The sequence below is a fragment of the Rhamphochromis longiceps genome, linkage group LG1 (genome assembly GCF_057381845.1).
Source record: "Rhamphochromis longiceps isolate RC_006_pf linkage group LG1, R_longiceps_female_GT1.1, whole genome shotgun sequence".
NCBI lineage: Eukaryota > Metazoa > Chordata > Actinopteri > Cichliformes > Cichlidae > Rhamphochromis > Rhamphochromis longiceps.
Genome location: NC_140557.1, coordinates 30,339,515 through 30,352,810, shown reverse-complemented (window position 1 = coordinate 30,352,810; position 13,296 = coordinate 30,339,515). Strand labels below are relative to the sequence as shown.

General features: G+C 41.4%; 1 protein-coding gene across 11 annotated transcripts in view; it reads right to left on the bottom strand.

Moving 5' to 3' along the window:
* Nucleotides 1-9,832: 9,832 nt before the first annotated feature.
* Nucleotides 9,833-13,296, bottom strand: part of LOC146678974 (transducin-like enhancer protein 3-B) — a 28,733-nt gene continuing 25,269 nt past the window's right edge. For all 11 annotated transcript variants that reach the window (XM_085405505.1, XM_085405468.1, XM_085405473.1 and 8 more), the window contains 2 exons: nt 11,786-11,862; nt 9,833-11,294 (listed from right to left, as the gene is read on the bottom strand). In XM_085405505.1, coding sequence (XP_085261631.1) covers nt 11,187-11,294; nt 11,786-11,862 — 185 coding nt within the window. In that variant the 3' untranslated portion in view covers nt 9,833-11,186. The remainder of the gene's footprint in view (nt 11,295-11,785; nt 11,863-13,296) is intronic.

Sequence of the window (13,296 nt, the reverse complement as noted above, 5' to 3'; positions counted from 1 at the left end):
TTAAATACGTATGGTTGACAGAAATAAGAGTTATATACACACACAGGTAAAGCTGTTGCTTGTGTAAACTAGAGCTGAAACGATAATTAGCCGACTGGCAGAAAATTAATTGGGTGCTGTTTTAATAAATGGCTGATTTCAGTCATTTTTTTCCAGTAAGCATGCCAAATATTTACAGCTTGCACCCCATTAATGTTGATATTTTCCAGTCCAGTCAATCAACAGAGAGAAAATTGGCAGATATAATGTTTAGTTGCTGCTGTGGACATAAAGAAACATGTTTATGTGACGGATGTTGTGTTTCAGGCTCCCGATCGGTGTGAGCTCCTGTTTTGGTCTCCTCCTGCTGCTGTAATAACTACTGAATTAATATTCACCGGTGCGCATCATGAACCGGTGCTGTAGGTAAAGAGCAGCCTGTGCTTTCAGTGCTGAGGCTGAACAACACAAAAGTGAAACAAAGCTGCAATTTTGCAGGTTGTTTGCAAATGGATTTCTCTGCAGCCCTTTCACAAAACACCGAGTAATTTGATCAAGTGTTAATATGAAAAATATTGCTTGTGATAATGTGAACCTGACAGTTATTTGTAGTAAAGTGTTCTTGTTGTATTTTTTTTTTTTAATACGGTAATGAGGAGTCTCCCTCTGAGTTTCTCTTAAGTGGCACTTTTGTCCTGTGATCCTAATTATCTCTGAGGACCTCCTTATTAGGAGGAAAGAAGTTTATAATCATGTTCAATTAGTGCTCCTTCACATTTTATCTGAGCCCTTCCACTGTGCTAATGACTTATTTGTACCAATTATTTGCTTTGCTGAGCTTGTTAACCCCCGCATTCACCTTGGCAGTTAAAGCGATTGCTATGAGGAGTGCTTTAGCGTTTCCCTTTTACAGGCCTTATGAAATGAAAAACTGAGTCCTCCGTGGGTCTGTGAGCTGCTTTTTTCTTACCGTAGGTCACAAAATGCACGACAAACCACAAAGTACTTCAGACCTCATAACTTAACGATCTGTCACAGTTGCGTGTCAGCTGAGACGCTGGTTTGAGCTCCGATCTGGTTGAACCCAGGTTGTTTTCCCATCCTGGAAAAAAGTCCTGGAAATAGTATGGATAAAAAGTTTAATGGACATTTTAATGCAGTGTAGTGAAGATTTCAACATGTTAAATCAGTTTATTACAGCAGACGAGTGATGGTCGTCTCATATCTGAAGTATAGCCTGGTTTATATGTTATTGTTGTTGATTTTAAAGGCACGTGCCTTCGTTTTTAAGCATAATATTCAGCATATAAAAAGGGTGAGAGGATTCACGGTGGATTTCTTATTTTTTGCACTGTTGGTCAGATGTAAACTGAGAGGTTTTGAAAAAGCAGTGAGTCTATAGCCTCAGCTGAAAGATATTGAGCTATCGAGTCATTATTTCTTGCTTTTGGGTGTCAGTCATACATTATGAAATGCATCTCTCCATCTCTCTCACACCCGTGCAAGCACACATTATTTTTTTTCTCGTTCTTCACTCATATTAATAGAGATTGGTGTGCAAGAACTAATCAACACCCCCCAAAACAATGGTCTGAGCTGCCGTTATTAAGAAAAATGGTGTCCGGCAGACAGGGACAGATGACAGAAACCCAAAGTTAATGACTAATTAATTATCAGTTCAGTTCAGTTCAGTTCATTTTTATTTCAAACATTTCAAACATGTGCCTTCACAATCATTACAAAATATCATTCCATTATTTGTTTGAAAAGGAGTAGGCTGAATTATCACACAAAATGTGATTAACTATCAGTATGTCAAACTTGAACAGAAGACAGCATTCACTTCAAGATGGTTCCACAAAGTGGGTACACTTAGTAGACTCATTAAAGTCAGCATTGTATACAAAGGGTTAAGTGGTCTCAGCAGAACATGTAACAGAAACCACGTAAAACTAAGAACTAAACTCAGTGTGCTCAAGTTTAATAAGCAGGGATGGATGGATGGATTTATTTATTATATGTACTCTGTGCATGTCTGAAAATCAGAGAAGAAAGAAGAAAGGTTTTCTCAAAGTTATGGAAACCCATTGGCCAAATAAATTAACCAGCATCCTCTCTGGTTCAGAAGTCAAACAAATAAACAAAGAACAGAACATGCCCTTCATCTTTGTTTTTTCACCTCCTCATAGTGAGAGGGTGGAGTGTGGAGGGTTACTCATGTTTGAGTTAAAAGTCAAGTTTTGCTTTGTGTGCTTTATGAAGCCTTCTGTTGAACCTCCTGTTGAATCATTGTTGAAGAAATATTGTTTCTGAAATAATTACCAAAAGTGACTAAATGTGCCGCATGTTAATTTGTGGATGCTGGTGCGTCTCACTTTTTCCACTGAAGGGGAAAGAAAGATGAAGTGCCGCTTCAATGAACATGACAAAAATAGACCAGAATCTGTTAAATGAAATTGAAAAAGCAGCCTTGGATTCATCATGAATGACACATTCATACCAGATAGGTTGAGGCCCGGGTTAACAACAGCCGCCACCCTGTTGACCAGTGGAAAGTGTGTTAAATGGACTAGTTCTTTTCTGTTCTAATTGAGCACTCAAAGTGCTTCAACGTGTATCCAGGGATCAAACCACTAACCTTCCAATTAGTAGATGACCTGCTCTACCTCCTGAGCTACAGGCATATATAACTGCTATCCCCAGGCAGTTTCATATCCGAGTGCTAACAGGCCTGACCCTGCTTAGCTTCCAAAATCAGACAATAGTGGGTGTGCTCGGGTTGGTGAGGTTGATCATAAGCCAAGTTTACAGTACCTGGTATTCACAGGCGGCCTCCCATGCAAGTATTAAACCAGGCCCAACCCTGTTATGCTTCCGAGATCAGACCCCAATCAGCTGCTATTGGGCGAAGACAGAGGAGGAGGAGAGGGGAAAGGCACGTTTAAAGGCAGTAAGACAGAAGTACATGTATGAGTGTGGAGGTGACTGCAGGGGCTGACTGGTAACAGGAGACCAGAGAGAAGATTCATGGAAGTATTGAAGAAGCAGAAGGTTGGCGTGACAAGGAAACAGAAAACTGAGCACGAGCATCATTGCAAAGATCTGTTGAATTTCATTACGTTGTGACATGTTTTTGGGGGGCAGGGGGGTTGCCTGCCCGTGTATAAAGTCTGGCTGCTGTTAGCTTGCTGCAGGACGGCCTCTTCAACTGTTTTGTTTTCTATTTGCCTAAAAAGCTTTCAAAGCCTCCTCCAGTCCCTCCCGGGCAAAGAAAATTTTGGAAAATCCAGTTTGAGTACTGCTCTCGCTAGTCTCTGTGATCAAAGATCAAGGGAAAGGCTTCTATAACAGTAAAAGCATTGAATTATACATAACAATATGAAAACTCAATGCACGCACACACACAAAGCCCTCCTCTAATTTGAGGCGCTGATCCTGAGTGGGCTCTTGTGTCCTGCAGAGACTGATGAAAGCTTCTCATCTTAAGGACAGGTCAGAAGATGGAGCGAGGGCTGAATGCTTTCAAAGGGACTCAAATGACCTCTGAGAGCTGAAGCACCAGCGCTCTCTGCCTCTACACAACCTCCCTTTAATCTCACTCTGCTCTCTGCCAGCACTTGGTTATCCCAGTGAGTGAAAGAGAAAAGAGAGAGCCTCTTGTTTTTATCTGTTGTCTCATACACCGAGTTTTTCTTCAGGCTACTTGGTTCAGCCCAATCGATGTGCTCATAGGAGCTGCCATCACAGGAGAGAAGACGTGAAGATAGAGAAAAGAGAGCCGTGCAGGCATGTAACTGCTGAAGAGATAGGATGGGGGGAAAGGAGGTGGTGGAAGTGGTAGATGAAAACATAAAAGGCTGTCTCAGTGAGGAAGGAGAGATGGAAAGGAGAGAAAAGGGCTCATCATTTTGCTCTCCATTTCATCTCACGGTGCTATAAAAGAGAAATGAAATCAGAAGGCTGTCAGGTAAAGAGGAGTAAAACCTTTGCCTCCCGCTGAAATGGACCGAGGAGAGAAATGGGGAGGAGAGAGGCAGAGCAACCTGCATCAGTTCTCCTTCACAGGAAAAGCTCTCGACTGTCAAGAGAACAAAACACCTTGCATCAGGCAGAGCCTTTCAGAGTGGTTAGAAGCCTTTACTGGCGCACAGTCAGCTTTTAGCACAGATTGAAGGGAAGTCTTTTTTATGAATTGAGAGAAAAAGTCTTTAATGGATTTTTTTTTTAGGTAAGATATCGAAATTTATGCCGACAACAAAATGTAAAGAAAAACAGAAATATGAAATGACATCCAGGCTCATTTCTCATACATCTCTGAAATAAAACAGCTAATGAAATCACACTAGGATGGATGTCGAGGTTAAAAAAATATCTAAGTGAAGGTTGACTGGACCTGTGTGTGGATACATTATGTGGATACTAGACCCCGATCATGAGAATTTATTTCTGTTTGATTCAGTGTGCCTCTCTTTACATTTGGTGCCGAACAGGCCGCTAATCGAAGATCGTGGGCAGGAAGGAGGGTTAGTGAGCATCCTTTTGCAAACTCATTCTCATCAAAAATCAAATCAGTAACAACAAATCTGAAACTTTAGATCAAGGCTCGGGAGTTAATTTTCTTAAGGGGTCACATGGCAAACTGGGACTGTTGTGGAGCGCCATGCCAATAAGTTTATGCGGCCCTCCTCAACAGTCCTAGTTTGCCATGTGACCCCTTGGGAAAATAAATTGCCCATCCATACTTTGGACATGGTGGATCTTATACTCTCACAGCTTGTTGCACTGCTTTTCTGTGTCAGTATAAGAGCAAGAAATCCTTTAATAATAATAATAATAGTGCCACACAGCAAGAAGGTCCTGAGTTCAATTCCATCATCAGGCCGGGGTCTTTCTGTGTGGAGTTTGCATGTCCTATGACAGCTGGGATAGGCTCCAGCGCCCCCGCGACCCTGAAAAGGATAAGCGGAAGCGAATGGATGGATAATAATAATTGCATTTATATAGCGCTTTTCGGGGCCCTCAAAGCGCTTTACAATACCACTATTCATTCACTCTCACATTCACACACTGGTGGAGGCAAGCTACAGTTGTAGCCACAGCTGCCCTGGGGCAGACTGACAGAAGCGAGGCTGCCATATCGCGCCATCGGCCCCTCTGGCCATCACCAGTAGGCGGTAGGTAAAGTATCTTGCCCAAGGACACAACGCCCGAGACTGTCCGAGCCGGGGCTCGAACCAGCAACCTTCCGGTTACAGGACGAACTGCCAACTCTTTGAGCCACGATCGCCCATATTTAGAATTAAACATAGACAGTAATCACATCGTCTTAATTAAAGCTGTTCCTTTACTTTTTAATTGCGTAGTAGTGTGGTTAATTTCTCAATTGCAACAATCTGAGTTTAGTTGTCAGTCAATTTCAGTTCTCTGTGGTGTACCCCAAGGCTGCATTCTAGGCCCCATTCTCTTCCCTCTAGTCATTCAATGCTGATGATATGTGGCTGTACATATGCTTAAAATATGTGATGTGCACACATTTAAATCAGCTCTGTAAATACTCATCTTGACCTTTAAGTTGTCTATCACAATTTTTTTTGTTTGTTTTGTCTTTTGTTTGTTTCATTTTTAGGGGGAATTTCACTTGCCTTAAATTATCTGCTTTTTGGGCATTTATGCTTATGTGTAGGAGTCAGAGCTCTTTCTAGAAATGAAAATTAATTTCCAAAAAGAACTTTGAATCGTGACTCGTCTGACCACAGAACAGTCTTCCATTTTGCCACACTCCGTTTTAAATGATCCCTGGCCCAGTGAAAACGCCTGAGCTTGTGGATCTTGCTTAGAAATGGCTTCTTCTTTGCACTGTTAAGTTTCAGCTGGCAACAGCGGATGGCACGGTGGATTGTGTTCACTGACAATGGTTTCTGGAAGTATTCCTGAGCCCATTCTGTTATTTCCTTTACAGTAGCATTCCTGTTTGTGGTGCAGTGTCGTTTAAGGGCCCGGAGATCACGGGCATCCAGTATGGGTTTACGCCCTTGACCCTTACGCACAGAGATTGTCCCAGATTCTCTGAATCTTTGGACGATGTTATGCACAGTTGATGATGATAACTGCAAAGTCTTTGCAATTTTTCGCTGGGTAACACCTTTCTGATATTGCTCCACTATCTTTCTGCGCAACATTGTGGGAATTGTTGATCCTCTACCCATCATGGCTTCTGAGAGACACTGCCACTCTGAGAAGCTCTTTTTATACCCAATCTTGTTGCCAATTAACCTAATTAGTGTTAATTGGTCTTCCAGCTCTTCATTATGCTCAAATTTACTTTTTCCAGCCTCTTATTGCTACTTGTCCCAACTTTTTTGGGATTTGTTGACACCGTGTAATTTTGAATCGACATATTTTTCCCTTGAAATGATACATTTTCTCGGATGAAACTTTTGATCTGTCATCTACGTTCTATTCTGAATAAAATATTGACATTTGCCATCTCCACATCATTGCATTCAGTTTTTATTCACAATTTGTTTGGTGTCCCAACTTTTTTGCAATCCGGTTTGTAAATGATGTTGCCAGTTACAGTCATGACAGTCCACAATCCTCACCAACTACCTCCCAGCATGTGTGTGTTACACCCAGCAATTAATGTAACATTAAAATACTGCCAAAGACAGTCACTTTTCATATTATGCAGAAGGTTACGCGAGGTTAGCTTCAGGTCCTTGAGCTGGTAATTGATGTGGAAGTATCTGTACAAAATATGTCCATGGATGCATGAGCTCAGCCATATGCACAGCGCCTTCAGCCCACACGCGCAGCTAAAATCACCCCATATTGCATCCCTAAGCACCCCGTCTCCCCCTTCTCTCACATGCACAGTCAGAAATCACAGCCTTACAGCCAGCACCCCCACAAAAGTGAAAATGAATGTACTCGCCACCTGTGGTGGGAGCAGAACAAGAGAGTGGGAGAGGAAGAAAGAGAGGAGAAAAAGAAAAGACATGGCAAGTGTTCATGGCAGTGAGTCAGTACAACAGGATTCAGACGCTGACATTAATAGTATGTATCATGAATCATCTCCTGTGGCCTGTACTTGACAAAAATGCGTAATGAGAAAAAAAAAGAGAAAAGTTGCAGTTTGACAGTCTATATAGCTGTTGGTGTTTGCGTGATATTTATTTGTGAGACATTTTATCCAGAAATGCTGCCCAACAATCATTTCAGATATCAGTACAAAGCCACAAATTCCCAGAGTAGCTTGTCTTTTTCTTAGGTGTGTGTGTGTGGGAGTGTGTGAAATGCGAGTGCGACTGAATGTGTCTCTGCTGGCTGTGTGATTCATGTGAAGCCACCGACTAGTCACTCTCTAGCCGTGCGTGTACGTGCATGTCTGTGCATGTGTGTGGTTTGGTGAGCCACACTGATCCAAAGCTCCATGTCTCATCCCTCCCACCATTACTCCTGTCAGCAGGCCCGAAACCACAAACCATCCTGTCTGGAAACAAAGCCATTAAGTCACAACAACCGTCTCTGTCTCTCCCACGCCCTTTGCTTCAGTTCACAAGTCCTCGCTCCACCGCACTCCACCGTTTCATAGCAAAGTGTGCGCCGACAATCATATTCAAAGGAACAACCGACACTGAACTGTTTCTGTGAGCAAAAATTACACCTGCAGTAATCACTGCACATCTCTATAAACGTATGTACTTCTGATTTTTTCTTTGCACAGCGCGGAAGAAGAACAACCGAGCTGTTTCTATTAGCCGATGATTAATGAGCAACGTCAACTGTTTTTCCTGACAGCAAAGGAAAAATTGAGGTGTTTCTTTATCCTTTGCCTTAAAGTAAAAAATCATAATAATATATAACAAGTGGTATATTTTAAAATCAGGAAAGCATTGCAGAATTTCAGATGGCAACCGAATCTTTAAAAAAAACAAAAACAGATAACTGATGTGATATGAAAGCTGTCCTGTATCTGTCGTCATGGCTGCACAGCTCCATCAGTGTGTTAGAGAAGGTGCTCTGCTGCCTGTCCAGTAAGCGGTGCAGAGGATTATCTGCTTGTTTAGTGACCTCCTCTCCATCACTGCTTCAAAAGTATCCAGTGTGCAGCCAATCACAGCCTTCCCGATCAGTTTATCCCATTTGCTGGGTGTCACCAGCTCCCATGCTGCCCTCCTAGCAGACCGCAGCAAAGCACCCCCCATTATTTTGATGCACGTTGAACGGTTTCAGCATCCTTAGGAAGTATGAAATGCTCTTCTTCTAGTATACAGCCTCGTTGCTGGGCTTCCAGTTCCAGTGCTCCTAGACTTGTGCTTCTCTGCCACATCAACATCCTGACCATGTAGTTGTCCTCTTACATCTAAAGTTGATCGTCATCTAACTGGTCTCATTTACATTCAAACATAGATGATCGTTTCCAGAGCACTCCACAAAATCATCCACTGGTGCAGCGTCCTCCTCCAGCCCCACACCAATACATCCAACCACTGCAGAACCGTGTCAGTATTTCTGTAGGTGGCATGAGCTTGTGCTGTGCTGAACGTTTGTCTCATTTGTTTCAGTGCTGAATATCAAAAAAGCATTTTTGTTTGCACTGACAGAGTATTCAAAGAAGAAACATATAGCATAGGATGTAGTCTTTTCAAGTTTGGATTTTGCAGTAATCAGATTAAATAACATTTTTTGTTATACTTTAGATTATGTTGCTAGCTGCTATATCATTTGCATTCAGTAAGTCAATATGCCCCTTTATTATTATTATTTATACTTCTAACCACCTTAGTCTGAATGTTAAAAAAAAGAGGGCAGTAACAGCAGTTTCAGCTGAATCAAATGAAAACTGGGTTTGAAACATTAACCCTCTCCAGGCAGACGTTGCAGATTTGCAACAGTTAAGAACTAACAACCTGATTAGCCCACATACATATTTTATGAGTTTTTTTTTATTCAGAAGTACCACTGCAGGACTTGGTTGTGCATTAGCAACAAAAAACTTAATTTGGGCCTGAGAGGGTTAAACATATTTTGTGATTTTTCATCTATTCACGTCAGGTTTGATGCCTAAGAAGTAGATTTTTGAACATGAAAAAGGGAAGCAGTATTCTCATTATCCACTTCCATGATTTGAACTTATGGTTGGACTGTATCATTAGAATTACTATTAGACACGCGTTAACTTTCTAATGCCTGAGCTTAAAGATGCTAGAATATTATAATAATTATAATGACGGCTCAGTAGTCCTTTTCCATTAAGTTAGAAATACAGAGCGGATGCTACATACTGACAGGGAAAAAAGGTCTAGAAAAAAAAAGATCCCAAAAGTAGCCAACGATTATTTTACCAAATCTAAAATTTTAGAAATCAGTTTAAAATGGTTTTTCTTTTCTTAAATGTAAAAATAACATGCTAGTGTTTTCTGGAAGGATCATTTTCGGCTGAACACAACTTTAAAAACTAATAAGACTCCACAAAGTCCCAGTGAGAAAAGTAACCTTCAGCCCACAGACCTCCATGAAAACCACAATCCACGCGAGTTGTTCTTAAACTTGGCCTTTTGTACAGGTAAAGCAAACAAAGCGTACAGTTACCTTTGATCAGAGCTACGCCGTTTCCCTGTTTACACTCAGTTTGCTAAGCTAACAGTCTGTGGGTTGTAACATCATATTTATGTAAGAGTGCTATCAGGAAGCAGAATTCCCCAAAATGTCAAAGCATTCCTATAAAGTTCCATCCCCGCGATGCTGGCTTGCGTGTCGGAGCAGTCCTTCACAATGCACGGGTGCTTGTCGGGAACACCTGATGAACACCGTTGGGTCAAACAATATGAAATGGGCCAGTCTAGAAAAACAGTTTTATTGATTTTATTAACAACTGTACATTTCTTTTCAGTGCCGACAGCATTTGCTACATACTTTGGTGTTACTCAGAGGGGACTGGTGCATTTCACCCCATTCATAATTTCTTGTGGGAAATGCTGACAAGAACCAAGAGCACAGTTTGAATTTTACACCACCTTGATTCACTAACTTGAGTTTTTCTGTTTATATTTAAGTGCCATTACCACCTCCTCATTCTTCTTTTTATTATTAACAAGCATCTACAGGCATCGAGCACGTCTGTAGAGACGGACCAATCCGCGCAGTCAGTCGGGTCAAATGTCTGCCTGTCTCCCCGTCACGGCCAAACAAACACGTTCCAGGAATATTGATAAGATACAAAGGGCAGAGTAATTCCAATAGCACAGATTGGACTGTTTGAGTTTGGTCTGTAGCCAGGAAATCAATGGAGCAATTCAACATCCACATTACGTCAAGTTAGCAAAAAGCACATTGTCATTCAGTTTGTGCCCGTCGCTGTGCTTCTGCTGCCAACTGAGGTCCAAGGGTTAGGCTGAGCTTAAATGTTTCCCCATCTCCCTTAAACTAACAAGGTAAAACAAACAGGGGAGAGATAGCACAGACAGAGCAGTACACTTAGTACACTTTAAAAAGAATTTCTATATATATATATATATATGAATGAAATTTACATCCATGTCTTTTCACGAATCATAGTGCACCGTTCGATCCCACAGTAGTCCAAAGCAGCCGAAGCTCCATCTCACACAGAAACCGTGATTTTTGTCCGTAAGAGCACTGTGACAAAAAGGCCATTTAAAAAAAAAAAAAAAAAAAAAATCTACAAGTTTGGTGCTCCTCTGATTTCCAAAAAAAAAAAATCAGCCTGCAGAATGTGCTTTAAGAAAAACAAAGCGCAAAACTGTTAAAAAGTTCTCATGTCCCACTCAAATATCAAACAGAGTGGGAGGGGGAGAAAAAAAAAAATCACCACAAGTACACCCAGGACATGAAAATATATATATTTTTATAATATATATAAAATGTCTTATTTATTCCAATATGTACACTTTGCACAAGATGTCTGGGGAAGGAGTTTCTCACAATGAAGCGCTGCTTCACCAGGTTACATCCAAATATTCTTGAGGAAAGAAAAAAATCAAAAAAGTGCAACCCAAAAATAAACCCAAAGACAAAAGGACGAAAAAAAGTTCATTTCTTTCCAGTACAAGCATCCTCAGGCCGACAGCGCCTCTGATTTCCACGAGTACACTTTGAGAAATCTGCAGCCCGCAGACGGTTGGTCAGGGAGAAAACTTTAATCTCAGTAGAAGTGCTGAAGCAGAGCGGAAGCCTCTTTCTCTCTAGTAGATGACCTCGTAGACGGTGGCCTTCTTGTCACCGGATCCTGTCACGATGTATTTGTCATCTGCTGAGATGTCGCAGCTCAGGACGGAGGACGACTCCTTCGACTGTGGAAAGAAAAGAAAACAGGATTACCACTGAATATTCCAAGTCATCATTTCTTTTGTGTCGGTTTTCAGGTTCTCAGTCTTGGACTCAATATTTTAACCACAAGGAGAGAAAACTATGTGATTTGTTCAGCACCATGTGGGTACACAGCTGTTTAATTCAGTCAGATTACTCATGAATTAGCTGCCCAACTGTCCTTCAGGAAGAATCGGCTGATGTCACATTAGCTCAAGGACAAAATATAAACCAGAAATCTGAACTGGAAAAGCCTCGGCTTGCATTTTAAAATTAAGAAACAAAACTAATGAGTTGTATACAAGTGCAGTGTGAGATTAAAACAATCTGAATTTAGCCATTTTTCCAGCCAAAATTATTCTAGGACCCATCGGCCTCTCTTTGCACTGCAGCTCCAGTTAAAAAGTTTGGACACACTCGCTCCTTCATGTCCAAACCTTCGACTGGAGCTGTGTGTTCGTAGTTATCCAGTTACCTGGAATATGCTGGCACCATAAGGAGTCCTCCATGCATTCAGCAGGTTGTCCTTCCCTGTGCTCACAAACCATTTACCTGCAAACACAGAACACACCTCTTTAGAGTACAATCCAATGTGTGTGTGCTGAGAGAGACACACAAACATGGTCACTGCTGTCCTTCAGTCCTGCAATAGAGCTGTGCAGAACACAGCCAACACGTGACTGTAATAACATCATCAATGGCCATAAAAACCTGAAGGGGAAAAATTGCCACTACACCAGCAATCATAAAATGCCCATAATGAAGGAGACTCGCACCACTTCCTCTTAGATAATTATTTTAATCACCCTCTGATTAATTACCCAATTGACTATTTGGCTAATGATTTAATTAGTGACAGCGCGAGCTCTGAAGCAGTGAGCTTTATTTGAATGAACTAGTTCTGTGGCGGCAGAGATATGAGACGGTGCTGTGGGGGGTCTTCGGAGACTAAATGAATATGGACATTTCTAGGAGAAGTGCAGCAGTAAAACCTCATTTGTCTCAGCCTCAAACTGGAAACCAGCTGGTCTGCCTAACAGGCACAGTGATCCTCGCTAAAAAGCATTAACAAATTTCCCTAATGATCCTGTTTGTAAAGTAACTTCTCCCATGTTCACGCGTACAGTCCTCACCCCCTGAAATTCAGACTCAGTCATGTGAGCTGCATAAGTGTCACATTTCACTTTTTACAAATAAGCTGCACTCATTAAGAGTTCATAAAAATATTCTGAAAAGCAAACAAACAGCACTTTAATCACATTCAGTCATTTCTGGATTTACACAAATGGTGGTCCTGTTTGTTTTTATAGTACAGAGAGTAGTAACCAGCTGCACAGAGACTGCAAAATCCTGGCCAGGCAGTGTGTAAAGATGTGGTTTCGAGCCCAAGCGGCTGTCAAGACAAGTTAAAGATCCGGAAAAATCCATGTTCACCACATTTAACAGGCGGCCAGGTCAGGGATGTTAGGTCAGGAGTCCAAATTCTCTCACCAGTACCCCCCAAAAAAACCTATAGAGTAGCAGACTAACCACCAAGCGTCTCTAAATATTTCACATTTTATGCATTTGTTTAACTTTTCAGTTATGTTTTCTTAACATTGCTAATACATGTTAAAGCAAGCATTCCCAAGCTGACTTTTTTTTTTATATACAATTCTGGTTGTTGGTACCAAAACCCCGTTATCAGCAATGGTTGCTCATTGTGAATGCAGAATCAATCTAGACCACATCTTCTCATCGACAGGTATGTGATACCTGCCACACACACAAGAAGATTACAATAGCTTAACATATTTTTGTACAAAAAACAAGCCAGTTCCTTTTTTTTTTTATATAAATGAACTGGCTCTGTTTGGGTGCCATGATGGTTCAGTGGTGAAAACTGTCCACTTGAAGAAAGGAAGTTTGCGGTTTGAATCCAACAGTTGCCTTTTCTTTGTGGTGCTTGCGTGCTGTCCAAAGTCCTGCACGCTAGGTCATTTCTAA